This window comes from Parambassis ranga, chromosome 2 (genome assembly GCF_900634625.1).
Source record: "Parambassis ranga chromosome 2, fParRan2.1, whole genome shotgun sequence".
Taxonomy (NCBI): Eukaryota; Metazoa; Chordata; class Actinopteri; family Ambassidae; genus Parambassis; species Parambassis ranga.
The window spans coordinates 18974693-18991939 of NC_041023.1; the positions used below are offsets into that span (position 1 = coordinate 18974693).

A 17247-nucleotide genomic window follows, 5' to 3' on the forward strand; every position below is an offset into this window, starting at 1 on the left:
CCTAGCTATTATTTAATTTCTTAAATGGTAAATGATCTGCATTTATATAGCAGATTACAGTCTTTTAAAGCACGCACACATCATTGGATTAACTTTTGGATTAGTGTCTTGCCCAGAAACACTCAGTCCTGTGAAAACGGTTCCGATGAGAATTTGACCGGCAACCTCCAGTCGGTGCCTAGTCCAAGATGCTTAGTTAAATCTGTGATGTTGAGAAAACAATATTTTACTTTTCCTCATCTGAAGCCTATCCCAGCTGTCAAAGAAGCAGACAGCTCAACCACTCACACTCACTTAGCCTAAAATGCATGTTTTTGTAATGTGGGAGGAAGCCGGAGTAAAACCCATGCATGCATAGGAGAAATGTGCACATAGAAAGCCTCCAGCCATCTTCAATCACTGCACCATGCTGCCCCCTACCAATGACTTATGTTTTTTTAACATTATACTTACTGAATAACAAGAATTAAAAAAATGGATTTGGCAAAGCAAATTAGTAGGGATTTTTTATCAGCAACATGGTCGGCAAGGAGTTGAACATCAGCATATAAAATACCAACAAAAAACAATATCTTGCATTCCTAAAACACTGCATATATATTTCACAAAAGTTCACTTTTTCACAACTTTTCACAACCTGCCTGTGTGCAAAATCAGATTCTGTGAATGGCACAGTATCTTTTGTAAAATTTAAACTCTAACATGTTGCAGTAAACCATTAAAATTGCATTCCTGTGAAAGTCACTAGCATTATGTCAGACTACTCTTCATAAGTTCAAATATTCAGCTGGATCCACTGATAACTCTTTCAAAACCCACCATTTGACCAGACAAAAAAAGTGACAAAATGACAACAAACATGTTTTAACCATTTCAACAGTTACCACATCTTGCACTGAATCATTGGCAACACAAACGGACGTCCCGCTGGACTGAGTTGCAGTCAACATGCTTACTGTAGCACCAGCAAGCCTTGCCTCTTACATCTGGGCTCCTCTATAACAGTTTAAATGTCTGAGAACATTCAGATGGGGGTATTGGGCAAATGGCTATTAGAGCCTGTAAGTGTCCTATTGCAGGCTAACCCGCTAACATGTCCACTGGCTTGTCTGTTGCATTTGCTCAAAAACTCATTTTCCCTTAAGACCCCCTGGTCCACAGGTGTCCTTATGTCTCTGGCTGGAGTGTCTGCCTGGGGGGTGGTCCTACTGTGGCATTGCGGTCTAATGACATATATACCCATGGTGATTAGTAAACTAAGGCAAAGTACAAGCAGAACTGAAAGAACTACTATCTCCTTTAGGTGGCAGTGGCCTCGAACTGCCAGCAGTGGTTCCCCATCCTGGAACTCAGTCTCTCTCCATCCTGATTCCTTCGTCCAGGAAGTCAAGTTTCTACTAGGCTGTGTTGCAGAGAACTGAGGACCCCTTACAGAAAGGGTTGGATTAGTCTGTCCTTGTCTGGACTTTGTTTTTTTAGGCCATGTTCCAACAGGAGTGTGCAGTCTAGATCCAGGCCTGGTCACGGTCTGTGTCGTAGGTATGGGATGTGTCTGAGGATGTGCAGAGCTGGTTGGAGTTTGAGCAATAGGGCTGCTTTTCTGTTTGACATGATAGATGGCCATAGTCTGCTGGTAGCCGTTCTCAGTGGAGAGACAAAGGTAGTGGCCCAGAGTGGTTGGGGTGGCCACAAAGCTCAAACTGCCATCCTCCAGGTGCAGGTATAGGTCTGAGGACAACCGGCTGTTAGGACGCTCCCAGAGCTGCCGGGACAATCGTGATGCAGCGGGACACTGCAGCCGCACCACCTCATTTAGAGACACTGACACCAGCTCACCTGCAGGACACGAGGCTGATATACAGGTTACACCTTACCTCACAGCCTTGTAGATGTGCAATCACACAAAACACATTATTGTTGCAAAAGGCAACAAGTAAAATACACACTGGGTCATCACCCATCTTTACATTGCTTCCAGTGTTCGCTCTCAACTTCATATATGTATGTTAAATTGTATTTTATGTGTGTTCTAGATGGCTGAACTTGCACCTATTACTACTAAACTAAATAAAACAAATATACAAGAACAAGTTACACAAGCAAGCATTGTTACATAACAAAAGAACTAATGTGATATCTGCCAAGTGACTCCTGGCCATTAACAACATATAAAGTGATTCTAGTTGTAATAGAGTACACTTACCTCCAGGCAGTTTGTTTGGACCAAATTTGGTTCTATCTGTCAAAGAAACACTGTTGCACGCCTCTTCAACATTCCCTCTGTCTATGTCCTGGTCTCTGAGGAGAAAGGTAATGCAGTCACTAAAGCCCAGTACAACTTATGGACTTTTTACTAATGGCCAAACACATTAAGTAATAAAGTTAATGAAGATTCACAGTCATCCGGGTCATTTCCATTTAAAAGCTTTAAGCGAGGTTACTGGACTTGTAAAAATGTTTTCTTGTCAATCCAAGCAGCTTCATCATTTCTGTTCACCAGAACTTCAATTTAGGCACATTCTGACATTCACAAAACACTGACTACTAATCTCAACAAGAGTCTTTGTTCAGGATATATATTACTACATGTATAACATGTTTACATGCATAATATTTTAGTGAGCCCACAGGTACATTAACAAGGAGTTCATTGAAGTTAGAGAAAGTAAGATAAAAAACACATGCACTGACAGCTGACTGCTTTACTACAGAAATACCATTATGGGTGTACTTTTCATGAGCACAACCTGTGTATCAAGTTAGACTATGTAATCAGCTACCTCAATTATCAGTTGTGCTTCCTGGCCGAGCTGCTTGACAGTGTTTAAATTCCTCATACATTCATAAGATCACAGCAGATATCAGAAAGCCTTCATAAGCAGATGTTTTGTTTTGTTAGATAAAAATCCCTGTCGCGTATCGATATGTTAAACATATGATCTTTGCAATGAGCTCTTAATGATTATGTTGAAAAAGTCAAAGTACAATTGAACTTTTTAATTTATATACTTACACATCAAATATATAATATAGACTCTGGTTTGTCATTCAAATGGGCACATTCAATGGGTACTGCACAGTAAAATCTGTACAAATACAAAGCAAGCAAGCTACATGTTTGCTTTGTTGTGCTATAATGAACAGCTGTTCCTGTTTGTGACCCAGATGGCACTAGTGAGGTCTGTCAAAATTATATCATACAGCATTTTAAAGCACATTGCACTTTAACAATTCTTTACAACTCATTTTTAACTACAGTTTCAAGTTTCTATGTCAAAAGCTCAGCAGCTATCAACGCCCATCAATCTTTAAACACAATGGCCATGTTGATAGTATACGGTCTGCTGTTTTCAAATACTAATTTTTTGTAGTACTCACAGTAGAGTGGCAGGTGTGTCAGAGATCCCCACACAAGACCTGCTGACAGAATCCCAACCACAGAAGGGATCTCGGGACAAAACACACTGGGCACAGGTCCAGTAAAAAGAGCAGTTGGCGGTTGGAATCTTCACCACACCTTCTGATGTACCAATATATATCATACCCTGTAGATAGCAGATGGAATAAGTCAACTAGTTTAATAGTTCAACTAGCCACTTATTAAATTAGTCTACTGGCATTTTGCCTATATTTAGCCTTCCAGAAAGGTTGAAACCTATATCTTATAGAGATATGTGTAACTGCAAAACTGGACCTACATGACAAATCAGTTTACTACCTTTAATTTTTCATGCCTTGAATGTGGTGATGCATTGAAACAAATCATTTTCCTCTTATTTGTTGGATCATAAATACTTGTATAACAATAAAAACAATAAAATTACAGTATTTAACAGTATTATTATTTTTATTATTTATCGTTTGAAGATAATGATTAATTCTCATTTAAAGATAATATATTAGTAACCCAAGATTAAAAACAGATTTCAGTCAAATTGGTCTGTGCCCTAAAATATAAAACAAAAGATATAACTCTATACTGACCCACAGGGACTGGCTCATAACTCTGATGACTGATAAATCATTTTAAATCCATAATACCATCATCATTAAATAGTCTAACAAAATGTTTAAATCATCTTTAAATCAAAACCCTGTTGCTATATATTTTGTGTGTTTGTTTATCTGTCCTGTGAAGGACTGCCTTATCAACTTTGCGGCATTTGGCTGAGTCTGTGCATAAAGTATACCCCTATACACTTCAGAAGTCATCCGGCTAATTCTGTTTTCCATCACATCATTATAGGGCTGGGAGATAAATCGATTTTATCAATTATTACGAATTTGCTCATGAAAATCGAAACTGACTTTCACCTCCGACTCACCCCGCTGTACTCCTGTAGTTCAAAGTGGGCTCAGCCCTCCCCCACATGTATCCGACAGAGATGCAGTTAAATAACATGGCAATTTGGAAGTGGTCGATTTTGCAGATGCTGTGTTCTTTTAATGTCCTTTAGTCATGATCCTGGTGCTCTGGCTCGTTAGTTATCTAACTTGTTAGCTACTGTCTGCTACGTCTTTCCATCAATGACGGGCTGATTAACTGGGAAACTTTGCATGCTGTCAGCTAGTTTTATCAATTAAAATACAAAGTAAAAATTGAGAATTTTCTTTTTATTTGCCTATTATTATCATCATTTACCAGCCACTCTTTTCACATGATGCCCACAGCGTGACTCATAACACAGGCTTGCCTAAGTTGCCCATAACTGGTTATATGCATGCTGAAAATGTACAAATTGACAATTTTAACTTCAACATGTTTTCTTTGATTATTTTAGCACAAATTTTAGAGGCGAATTCTTTTTAAAATGTGTTGCTTTTTAATTAAAATCGTAAATCGGGTTGCATGTAAAAAAAAACTTGAAGATTTTATATTTAAGACATATCGCCCAGCCTTACATCATTAATAAACACTAGTGACCCAGTGCCACTGGAAGCCATGCCATCACACTGCCTCCACCATGTTTTACAGAAGAAGTGGTGGTGTGCTTTGGATCATGAGCCGTCTCATAATTTCTTTGTTCAAAGAATGCTGCACATCCAGAACTGGGCTGGCTTAAGTTGGTTATTGGCTAATCTGGCCTTTCTATTCTTTCTTGTCTTATGTTCATTCTTTGATGTTAAACCCAAATTGTTTCAGTATACAGCAAAATAAGCTAAAATAACAAAACATGTGTCCAAAAAATATCAACCTAACCATATGTCAACGGGTCCAAATCCTCCTACAACTTTCCCAAAGAAGCTAGAACTCAGCAGCCATACTGTCACCAACCCCTCCGCTAACCACCAAAATCAAACATCTTGACATTAACATTTCTCCAAAGTCATCATGTGTACAACTAAAATTTACCCCACTTATCAAATTCAAAGATAATACCATACCAACAGATGCATCAATCAACTTTTCTCACAAATTGAAAGAATCACAATAACCAAAATTAAATTACTGTGGAGAATTAGTTACCCTTTTTTCCATGAACCCTGTACAACACACTCTACCTGGTTTAACATTCAACATTTGAAAGAATTAGATCTCCCAAGGAACCTCTGGAACCTCTCTATAACACAGCTGGGGAAAACCTACAAAATGATGCAGCTTACATCCTCACGCTCTTATGTTCACGCCACTATGGCATAAGCCAGACACCAGCCCTTTCAAAAACAAAAAAAAACAAGCTGTTGCCAGCTCTGTTAGTGTGTAGCTAATAGTGCAGCCAGCGAACAAGGGAAAACAAGCTTGTTTTTACACTGCTCTGCACAACGCTATAAAGCCAACACACAGGCAAATGTTTAAGGTTCCAACGCATTACCACAAACAGCACAACCAAAAAAACTTTTAAAGGTATAAAAATTATATTAAAAACTACTGTTTCCCTCGGTCACAGGTACCTAAGCAGAGTTACAGATGAAAGAGTATTGTCTAAATCTCTGAATATAAGGACTGATTGGTAGAGTAACCTTAGGTATGGAGAGCTTCAGGCTCTTGATAGGCTGAGGTTGCTCAAAAACCTGAACCTCCTCAATGATGTGGGCCCCACTCTGTAACAGCACCACTTTGTGTAGGTAACCCGACTCTGAAACACAATAAGAGAACAGCTGAAGCTAATACAGGGGACAGACACACATTTGAATGTAGTGGGTCTTAGTATTCGAAAAATGCTCAAACTCAGAAGAAAAACATAACATTTTTCACAGTGCCATTAGTTATTTAGCAAAACATGATTCAACAGCTTATAGAGTTCAGAGTAACACAATTTCAATTCTCTGTATGTCCAGCACATATAGCAGTTTTGACAATAAAGCTGACTTTGACTTTGACTAGATCCACCTTTAGTAGCAATAACTTGAGGTAATAGTTTCCTGAATGTCTTTAACCACAAGTTTAACTGCCTGGATAGATGCTCTCACATTTGCCTCTTGAACACTATTGTGTACAGAGAAAGTTGTGGTTGACTCAATGCTCACAAGGTGCCCAGAGGCCCATTTTATAAAGCAGTTTAAGTGGAAAGTGAGTATATTCAGCCTAAAAAGGGGGAACCTTGAGTTAATCGTTTCAATAAAAGAGGAAAGTTTAATCCAAGATAGAAGAATAAGATAAGCCCGTTTTATAAGGCAGGGTAACTTATACTCAGTCTGGTCAGGAGCAGGATTCTTCACGAATCCCTGAGTTTCTCTCTGACTCCTCCCCTTTACAGACAACCTGTTCCACTCATTCATTCATCCATTTAGTTCTTAGACACATGTTCTTTTATCAAGGACCATGATGCAGAGGCTGAATGTGTAGTTTCATTTATGCTGGGAGGTTTTGTGGGCATGATTTTTATTTATTATTTTTCATATTCTGTTGACTAATTATACTAGTATAATTAAGTATACTATTATTCACACTGCTTCTTCATTCCCTATAAAAATCATTTTCTGATATAATCCACCCATAACCATACACCTTTAAGCAGTATGAGGGCATGTGTGATAGGCCACTAACACAACACAACACAACACATGTATCTTAAGTAGTAAAAGAAAATATATTGAGTGGGCGTGTGTGACTGAGGCTCTAAACACAGCAGGATCAGAAGATCACACCACAGCCAAAATAAAGAAAAATGGTCTGACATCAAAATCAGTCTAAAAAGGAGAGGAGGAGGAGGCCCAGGGATGCCGGAGCTAACCCCACATGACAAGCCAGTGGCCTCCATCATTGGAGAAACTACACTTTCTGGCATCCTGCCAGCACATATGGGAGTCTCAGCTAAGCATGTGTGGTTATCCTTAAGTATATTAAATATAAACATTATTTAGATAATGGTTGGGTTTTAGATTGTACTGGTTACCACTCACAGTGTATTTTTCATATTTGGTTTTATATTTTGCTATCTTTTTTGTTCAGTCACAGCAATTAGAATCAACAAAACTTTTAGTGACATGTTAGCTTCATACACATACTTATTTTTACAGAAAATGTGAAAACACACCATCTGCTATAGATCAGGTGTTGGAATAAAGAATATTATAAGAATAAATAGTGATACGTTATTTCAGTGTGTCATATGAAGGTATATCCATTGCTATATACATATAAGTATTTCTTGTTACAATTTTCTTAAGCTTAGGTTGTAGCTGTGTCCTCACCCCTGCAGAAGGAGATCAGTGTGTCATCCTTTACTGTATGATCTTGTTATCATTCTTTGTCAGTGGTACTAGTGTACTCTTTATTTCTTGCTGTAATTACTATATATTATGTCATTATGTGATTTTAATTCATAGCTCAGTCAATGTTTTGACCTATCAAGGGCATAGTTCCACCACAACTAACCAACATGTAAGAACTCACTACAACAACACACAAAATAAATTACTTTTAATTACTATAATGTAAAAAAATGTCAATACCGCAAATACTTTGACTGTCTATAGGCTGCAATTGTTTGTTGTCCTCTGCCTCTGGAACCTTTTGCAAAATGAATAATGGCATTGTCATTATCGTCAAGATTATGTTGATGTTCATCTGAAGCTGCATTTGTAATACCAAGACCCACTTAGACTAAGATTTTTAAAAATATTTTTACACAAAAAAAGCATAGAATTAAAAGAGGGGTTTTAACAAAAGCAATGGAGGGAGACTCACATTTTAGGGTGCATCATCCATTCATATCAAGTGTGATACACCCCTACAGGTGTTTTATGATTTTCAACTGATTGTGAATTTTTCAACAAAATAAATGTAATGACTAATGGGTAATAGGGGTTTGAACATGTGATAACCACAGGGTCAAAGATTTGTATGCCACTAGGAGTCTATAGAAGGGGATGTTTAAACCAATAATTGTTAACACAAGCATATAAAGACAACAATGGTCACTAGTTGTTAGCATCACTTACTTTTAACACATTGGTAGTTTTTTTGGGTTTTTTTGCATTCTGTGAAAACCTGCTTCATGGCCTACCTGTAAGCAGAAACAGGACAATGTAGTGTCTGCTATTGGCAGCCCGGACTCTTTGGACAGTCAGATGGCTGTAGCTGTCAGCAGACACCAAGGTCAGACTTCTTCCAACTGAATGCACACTGTCATCAGCCAGAAAGTTTTCTTTGACAAAACGCAGAGCATTGTCTGATGCGTTGTGCAACCCACACTACAGAAAAACAAATCAAACACATGTTACTCACAATTCTGTTGCATCAAAATACATATGTTAATTGTGACTGGTGGCAAGATTTTGGCATAGATGGCAGGATAGCAAAGTAACAAGTGGATAGTGGATGGAAGCATTCAGGGCCAAGCTCCAGGGAAACCATGGAGTGGCACATAATGGTAGTGAAAGACTAAACTCTCAGGTATCTGGATAGATTTCCTTTGTCTTTGTGAGTTGACCTGAGAATGAAGATTATGATAAAGCTGGAAACATCTGAACACCATAACTAAGTAAGGTACCTGAACCTGCCTACCAATAAAATATGCTTACTATTAGACGTCAATGCAGATCTAAGATTGATCCCCACAGACCAACAGGGTAATATATACTGCTGTAACAGTGATATTTGAGAGTTTGGCTATACAGACCACAAGCAGAGACAGTATGCTCCATGGAAAGGAGGATGAAAGTTAAGATCAAGACAGCATAACAAGAGGTAAGCCAACTGTCCGAACTATAGAAAGGTGGTACAAAAAGCTGTAGATACCCAGAACAGACAAGAGGTACACCAGGGAGGTATACCAGAGAGTGTATTCTTAGTGGAAGGGTATACTACAACACAAGGGCAGACCCATTTGTGTGTCTGGGGGGCAGAGAGTGCTAGAGCACCTGCCTCTTGATGCCCAAAGTGCCCTTATGTCAAAGTTAATTTTTTATATTGTTATTGCTTGTGAAAGTCTTTCTCTATGGTCCAAAATAATGGTAAATGAAACGAAATAATGATAATTTAGATCTGCATTGGTCACATGATCCGCGATGTGCCTTCTCTGCCCTGAAGTGCCCTATAGCTAAGCACTGCTAAGCTGCTACAGATGGTCGGCCACTGCTAGTGTCCACACCGAGGGAGTAAACCGCTGGTCAGATGAGCAGGTTCATTTGTACATGGTGTATTCTTTCCTGATGACTGACGAAGTGAAGTGAGCCATGAGCCCTCTAAACACTTCCACATTGATGATGACTCCACTAGCTCACTACATGTAGCTGTGGGTACACTAACAATGGTCTATGTCCTCAGACACTATAGTGCGAATTATTTTGGTTTGTCTGAGAAAAGGAAGATCACCTCAGTCAAAGATTAGGTAAGGACTGGGTTAAGACACAAAGGAGCCTTCTCTCTAAAAGCGGTTGCTTGAGGGAAGAAGAGAAGGTACCGTCCACTGTGTATAAATGAACAACTGTAAATGAAAGGAGCAGCCTTGTCCTAGTTCTTTACATTTTCATTATGACTAGGAGTGACCATTTACCTCTCCAGGATTGGCAACCTTCTCTTGAACCCGTGCACTCCACTGCAATGTGTCCCGGTTTAGAACTTTGTAGTTACCAGAGAAAACAGATTTGATATCAGCCAGGCGGAATGAACACACTGCTGATCGTCCAGAATTGACCGACCTGGTGAGAGAAATTACGAGAGTCTTATAACACAGATTATCACATAACATCAGAAACACAAAGGAAAAAATTAATAAACAAAGAATCACTTTTTTGTTAGTCTGTTTTATACCACAAGGTTGCAAACTAAAACATTTGTCAAAAACGTTGATGGAAGCTTGTTTAGAGAAAAGCATATTGCATTTGTTGAATACATGTTTCCTTGATTTCTCCATTTCACATCTTCAGTGGGAGGGATAAAGAGACCTAACAGATCCTTCATTTTCATGAATGTTTGAAAAACATATTGTGTCACTGCTTCTATCATACACAAAATCCCTTATACTTGAAGCAAATGTTTGGACTTTTTTAAAACCAGTACATTCTTACCTATACAGTATGTTTTTTATAATGAAATTGGTACTTAAATGCTCCATTGTTTACCACTGGGAGGTAAAGATGCCATAAAAGAGTGTGTCGTCTGCAGGAGCTCCATCTGCTGGTGGGAGGGTGTCTATGTCTTGAATCACATTGTAGGGCAGCTCATTGTCAGCCTGGCACAGAAGCTGAGCTTTGGCAAATGTGGTCCAACGTCGCTGCAGGGTTCGCTGACCTCCAACATCACTCTGATACATGAGAAGCACAACACACCACTGCACATGAAAATATGAAGCATTGTAACTCTTGACAGTTCCTTTTTTTACTACAATAATTAGTATTATTATGGGCCATGTGGTGCCATGGTCATCTTGAAATATATGTGTTAACCACGGCTTGACATTAGCAGTTGCTCACTTGCCCGGGGGCAATAAACTCTGTGGAAGGGCAAGTCTCTTCCAATCTGCTAACAGCAATTCAATCTGGAGCTGTGATGCTAAAACCCTGCCCCCTTAATCCAGATGATAATTGTTACAGGTACTTCCACACTGGTCCCCTCTCCTCCACATCCAATGTTTTGTGTTATTTATTAAATATTTCTGTTTGATTGAACTCTGCCTCCGGACTCTTTTGGTTGGTATGCTACGACCCCGGGTCACCCCCTTGACTCCACCTCAGGGGACGTAACAATAATGATAAAATATTCTCCCAGACCCGGCGCTGGTGAAGCAAGCAAGAGAGGAGAGCAAGGAGCAGATGATGTGCCAAGTTCTGCATGCACAGCATGAATTTCAGTCAGCAAATACAGATCCAGATCTGGATGTTAAAGTAGCTGGGAAAAAATATCAGTAGTGCAGGAGAATACCACTTAAGTATAATAGGAGATTAACAACTCACAATCAAAGCAAAAGTTTTAAAGCTGCCAACTAAATGGCAAACTTGGAACATTTTTGACTTATTCAGATTGCCATGAATTCAATTTTAACTACTTGTAGGCTTAGAAAAAATGAGGAACATAATCTAATTCATATCATCTCTATTTTAATGAAATATGACCTCCTAAACTGGAACATGGTACAATTAACAGATATTTACATTTAAACGTTTTCATGATCTGGCGCCAGCTTCACTCAATAAATTTGCTGAATAAAATCAAAACTAATCTACCAAACCAGAAGGAACAACACCTTGTAGAAAAGGTCATCCATGTCTTTTAAAGCAGCACATACATGAAACACTACACATTTTAGTAATGGCCATGTCTGTTAACTGCTTTTGTCTGTGTGCTTTGGTAATGCTTACATGCTTTGTCTAGATTTATGTAATACACATAAAATTAAGAGTCTGAGTGTTTGTTTGGGGAAAAGAGAGTTCGGTTCCTAGGCAAGTATAGCACTTGCACAAAAGACAAGCGGCTAAAAAACTTTTTTTTTACACTTACTGTGCAGATCTGAGAAACACGTGAGACTATAAATTTGTCAATGAAGTCATACTCTGTGCCCACTTCACTAAAGAAGAAGTAGATTTTCTCCTCCTCTGGAATGAACCTTGAGCTAATAAAGGTTGGATCTACAGGAAAGAAAAGATACATACATGTCTGGAAAATATCAGAAGCAATTGCATACAAACAAACATGTAATCAGTATTAAAATATCATTCACAGTTGACAGGAGTTTCAAAATGTTGATTATTGAGAGCCAACACACTCACCTTCCAGCCATCCTAATGTGTCATCCAACTTTAGGTCAACACGGTTGCCCTCACTGAGGTGGCGGGAAATGACTGGCCGGTTACCCCTGTAGTCTGCTACAGTTCCAGTATAAAGTTCCTCATCTGAAAAAACAACACTGAGCTCAGTAGTAGAGCAGGACTGTAAAAACAGGACTAAATGTTTGTAATTACATTTAAACAGAAAAGATTAGATAATTTATTAAAAAATACACAAATCTCTTCAATACAGCTCTTCCTTCAAACCCGTGTGCGCCCTCCTTCTTTTTGCTGATTATTTTTGCTGTGTAACAGCTTGTGGTATGTGTGGCTTGTGGTTTTTTTGCAGGATTTTTTTTTCAAGTCAAATTTTATAATTTCAATGTTGTTTCGGTCACATGTCATTTATGCTTATTTTTAATGCCACACCTTTGTGGCCAAAAATGTACGTGCCCTAAAACTGCTATCAAATGATCATACAACCTGAATACTATTTAATGTTTGGCAAAAAATGGTAGAAATTATATTGATGTATGATAATTTTATAGCAGTTTTAAGGGCGTGTACATGTTTGGCCACAAAGGTGTCCAGAGGGTAGTAAAATGGATGAGGGCACAAAGGTTAAGTAGAGATCTGATTTCAGTGCTAAAAGCACTATTTTAAGTGTCTTTCAAATGTCTGTTCTCCAAGGTTCAGCAAACATCTAACAGCTGTGGCACCAATTTACTTACCTACAATGACAGCAGTGTTGCGTTGGTAAGGGTCATACGGGCAGCGACCTCGTCCTTCATCAGACTGGAAGCTCATTACAACTGTCTCTGAGTTCTACAGAGGAAGAAAAAAAAATTAAAACCACAATATGCACCTGTTTTGAAGATGACAAAACTAAAGCAGATCACATTCAACATTGTTTAACTGTTTTCACAGCATTCACATGAACCAAAATTCATTATGTTCAAATTGTGTTGGTACAACAACTTCATTTGATTTCCTCTTTTGTTTCTTGGCAAGATATCAGTAGTCAGTACAGTGATACTGTCCTATAAATCCAAAAACTTTTGATAACTTTCCATCTTCAGGGACCTAAATGTTGTCTGACAAAGCTGGAAAAAGATTGGATACTTCCCCTAGAACGAGTTGGTTAGAGAACAACAGGTTGAATACAGGTACATGGTGGCAATGTTTGACAGAAGTCAAAATAATGGTCTTTCTGTTATATAAAATAGATATTTTTTATTTCCCTTTGGAGAAGGTTCTTAAAATATGTCATGTACAATGTGACAAACATACCAGGTTTTTCGACATGTGTTTTCACACCTGGTCCCTTTTAAAAGAACTGAACTCAGTCCTCTTTAAGTGGACCAAAAAGTGGACCAACAGAAAAAGTTCTCAGTTACTGTGTTCACACTGTGTGTACACATACACACATACTAACTGGAACCTGCCGTGATTGCTTGTCATCCAATCTGTACCAAACTTTACAATTCCAAGCTTGAACAGACTGATGACAACATTCTGATATTATCATAGCACCATCTATTGGGAGCAGGTTACTGTGTTTTTCCTCTGTGATACACCTTGTGCCATGAAGAAGTAAAACCTTTCACTATGGTAGAGGTTTGAGGAAATGAAATGATGATGATGACACTGCTTGGAAACACATATGTGCTGCTCTCTCTACAGTTGTTCACTTACATTGGTTCTGACCTAGATTTCATTTGACCCATTATAGACACTCTCTTTATCGCAGTAGAATATATATATATATATATTTTTTTTACAGATGTTAAAATCTGTAATAGAAGTGAAATTACAGAACCAATGTAAGGAGCAGAGGACATGAGTAGGCAGTCCTTCGTGTGGCCCAGGACATGTGTGTTTACATTGCTAAGAGAATGTGGCTACATACAACCCACACCTGCTCCAAATGTAGTCTGAACTATTCTATCTCAGCTTGTCCTGAGCCTGAACGTGTCCAAACACAGTTTCCCTCAACCTCGAGACAACACAGCGTTTTCCCTAAATCTTCACCATAATAAAACCAATTCAGATTGTAAACTGTTAATCCAATAACAATCATCTTAAATACCTGTGTAAACAAACTTACAATGTAGGTGCAGCGTGGACTGAAGGCAAATGTCCCACAAGCATAGATGTGGGTGGTGTTCAAGAACTGCAGTACACGAATAAAGTTGTTACAGTCAGCCTAAAAAAAACAAAACAAAACACACAATTCACATAAGGTTAGGGTTTTCAATAAAACCAAGGCTTTAAGCTACTGACTGTGTACCAGAAGCAGCACCTGATTGAACTGTGCTGCTAAAAAGTTCGCACCCAGTAGAACTTTCTATATTTTCTTAGAAAAAATTGACCCAAAACAACAAACCAACTTAGTCTTGAACTCACAGACAGATGACTGATATAATGAATATAATACAGGATTCACTGCTTAATCAATGCTGGTTCAAATGCAGCAAAACAGACCCAAACCATGATATTATGTGCAGCAAAAACTGTTTTAATGATGTCCTTCGATTACACCATTATACACGTATACACTCAAAAACATGTGTTGTGAAGTTCAGACTTTAATAAATCATTGTTGTTTAAGTTAACATAGGCACTAATTTTTCACTGAAAGAAAACACCTCTGAATATTTTTTTCTGAACTGTTTTATGCGGTTAAAACAAAGTTAAACAGTTCTGTCTAAGTCATTGGTTTGACTGGGTTCTCTCTTTCCACTGTGGTGTCTTTTGGGTCATATTTATGCAGAACATTTCAAAGGATTCACACACTTTCAAGCAGCATTGTGCACTAAATGTTATAATATTAACTACTAATAACATGTGCCACTGACAAATAATTTACTTTTATACATATCATAACTGTGTTTCTTTATTCATAGCAATATGAATGTTGGCTGGTATGTTACCTTTGTCGTTGGCTGGTAGGCACAGTAGTAATATTAATATGTTTATGTGTCTGTACAGGTACAACTTGCCATTTTTTTGCCCTTCATTGAACACTGGTCAAGGTCTTTGTCTGAAGGGCTCCAGTCCAACTGAAAGAAGAAAGCCAAAATATATCAGAGAGAATAAGCTTCACACCCAACAAAGCACTGAGGATCACTATCAAGTAGAGTGTAATGTGTCAGTCAACAGTCAGTTCCCCACCTTGGTCCTCAGGTGGATTTGGTCCTTGTTGCTAACATCCAATGCTAACACAGCATCCCGGGCTCCTACGTACAGCCAGTCCCCATCCTCACTGAGCAGTAGTGTGGTGGTGTTTCTGATATTATGACTATGAAAACACGTAAGATGTCTCCCCGGACTACCTGTTATTCATCAGCAGCCAACACTAAGGTTAGGCACATTTCATTAATAACTACAAAAAAATCAAAAGCACCATAATCAAAGGATGTAAATAGGCAGCACATGGCAAAGGAAAAAAATTTATGTCACAGAAGTAAAGATTTTTTTCAGAAATACAGAACAAAAAGTAATGTATCATGCCATTTTTATTACTATTACATGTGCCTGTTAATATGAGTGCACTTGATTAACAGTTGATAATTTTAAAAAAAACCCAGGTACTTATCAAATGATGTGGATCTGTTGTTTAGCACACTTAGTTTGTCAAAATGCCACTGCTGCTTAACAATCTAATACATGTTCCCTAAAAAGTAGAGGCCCTTCTACATTTCCTAACTATACCTCTATCTATGTTCAATTCCGTTTTATTTATATAGCACATTTTACAATCAGAAATTGTCTCAAGGCTTTTCACAGAGACCCAGAGCCTGAACCCCCTTAAGAGCAACAGTGGCAAAGAAAAACTCCCATTTAACAGGAAGAAACCTTGAACAGGACCCGGCTCATAAGGAGAACCTTCCTGCTCACAGGAGGAGAAGGAGAAGATAAATAAGATGTTAAATGGGCACAAGTAATGAAATGCAATCCCCAAAACATGTTGCTCGCATCCTATTGCACAACATGCATGAGGTCAATTTAACAGCTACCGGTAATACATTTCTAAAAGTGCTAAAATATGTGAGCCCTTTAATCTCAACTATAACAAAGTTGCAATGAACTACTTTTTAAACGGGGTAAAAAAAAATCCTGTGAGTGTTAAATGTTTAACTCACCCATGGGAAAGGAGACTCTGGGAGTAAGTCTTGTCAGACATGGGCTCAGAAACCCCAGCAAGGCCACGGTGAGTGACAGAATGTGACTTTCCATTTCAGACGTATCTTAGGTCAAAGGGTGAGCTCAGGACCTGACGTTCACATGTAGGGTCACCGGCTTGTTAGAAGCGGAGGTGAATCACATACTCGACTTTCTGTAGCTGACCATCACTCTGAGCTGAAAGACACATGCATAAACACATCACTGTTTGACACTCAATCTGAGAAGAACCTGAGAATCTGTAAGAGCCCGACAGCAGACACAAGGGGGGTCAGCTTTTTGTTTAAAAACCTGGAGTTGCCAACATGTAAACACACAATACTCCGTGTGCAGACATTTACCGGGTGCTGCACCGGAATGCAAGAACGGCTTCCATAATCACTATAATTCTACTTAGAACGAGTCCCCTTTCTTTCTTAAAACCGAGCCGTTGTTTTTGTAAATCCTGACGACCTACAACACGCATGATGTAAGAAACGTGCCTCAGTTTAAAATGTCCTTACTCTGTAGTGATTTGTTCCCCCTGCTCTCATCCCCCGTTCTACTTTTACCAACTGAAAACAATTCCAAAGTCTAAACGGAAAAATGTGACCCGACAACGTTAAAAAAAGGAGGCTGCCTGGGGTCCGTATAGTCGAGCTCTTACTACACAGAGGTCCCCGCCCCTTCCGGTGGACCAAACGAGACACACACCTCCACTCGTTTCATGGATTAAATTCTTCTTCTAATTAAGCCATCAGAGCTGTGAAGCGATCTGTTTAAGCGACATATGTCAAACACACCAGTTAAGAGCTGAACGGGGTTGTTTATCGATTAGTTCTTCAAAGGAAAAGGGGAAGTTCTTCCTAAAAAAAAAACAAAACTAAAAAAAAAAAAAACATTTTCACGCTCATGCAGGATGATTCTTTCTGG

General features: G+C 38.7%; 1 protein-coding gene across 3 annotated transcripts; it reads right to left on the minus strand.

The window, feature by feature from the left end:
* Positions 1-14: 14 nt before the first annotated feature.
* Positions 15-16968, minus strand: sema4ab (sema domain, immunoglobulin domain (Ig), transmembrane domain (TM) and short cytoplasmic domain, (semaphorin) 4Ab). Of its 3 annotated transcripts, none has more exons than XM_028400913.1 (15): positions 16839-16968; positions 16296-16512; positions 15325-15485; positions 15153-15212; positions 14258-14356; positions 12882-12975; positions 12154-12276; positions 11885-12012; positions 10510-10691; positions 9942-10086; positions 8451-8637; positions 5962-6077; positions 3379-3545; positions 2204-2298; positions 15-1836 (listed from the first exon to the last, which is right to left on the minus strand). In XM_028400913.1, exons 2-15 carry the CDS (start codon positions 16387-16389, stop codon positions 1025-1027), a joined length of 2463 nt encoding a protein of 820 aa, XP_028256714.1. In that variant the 5' UTR covers positions 16390-16512; positions 16839-16968; the 3' UTR covers positions 15-1024. The 3 variants fall into 3 exon arrangements, with proteins under 3 accessions (XP_028256714.1, XP_028256713.1, XP_028256715.1); XM_028400912.1 differs by having other exon boundaries at positions 15-1851; XM_028400914.1 differs by lacking the exon at positions 16839-16968 and having other exon boundaries at positions 15-1851; positions 15325-15508; positions 16296-16368.
* Positions 16969-17247: the final 279 nt, after the last annotated feature.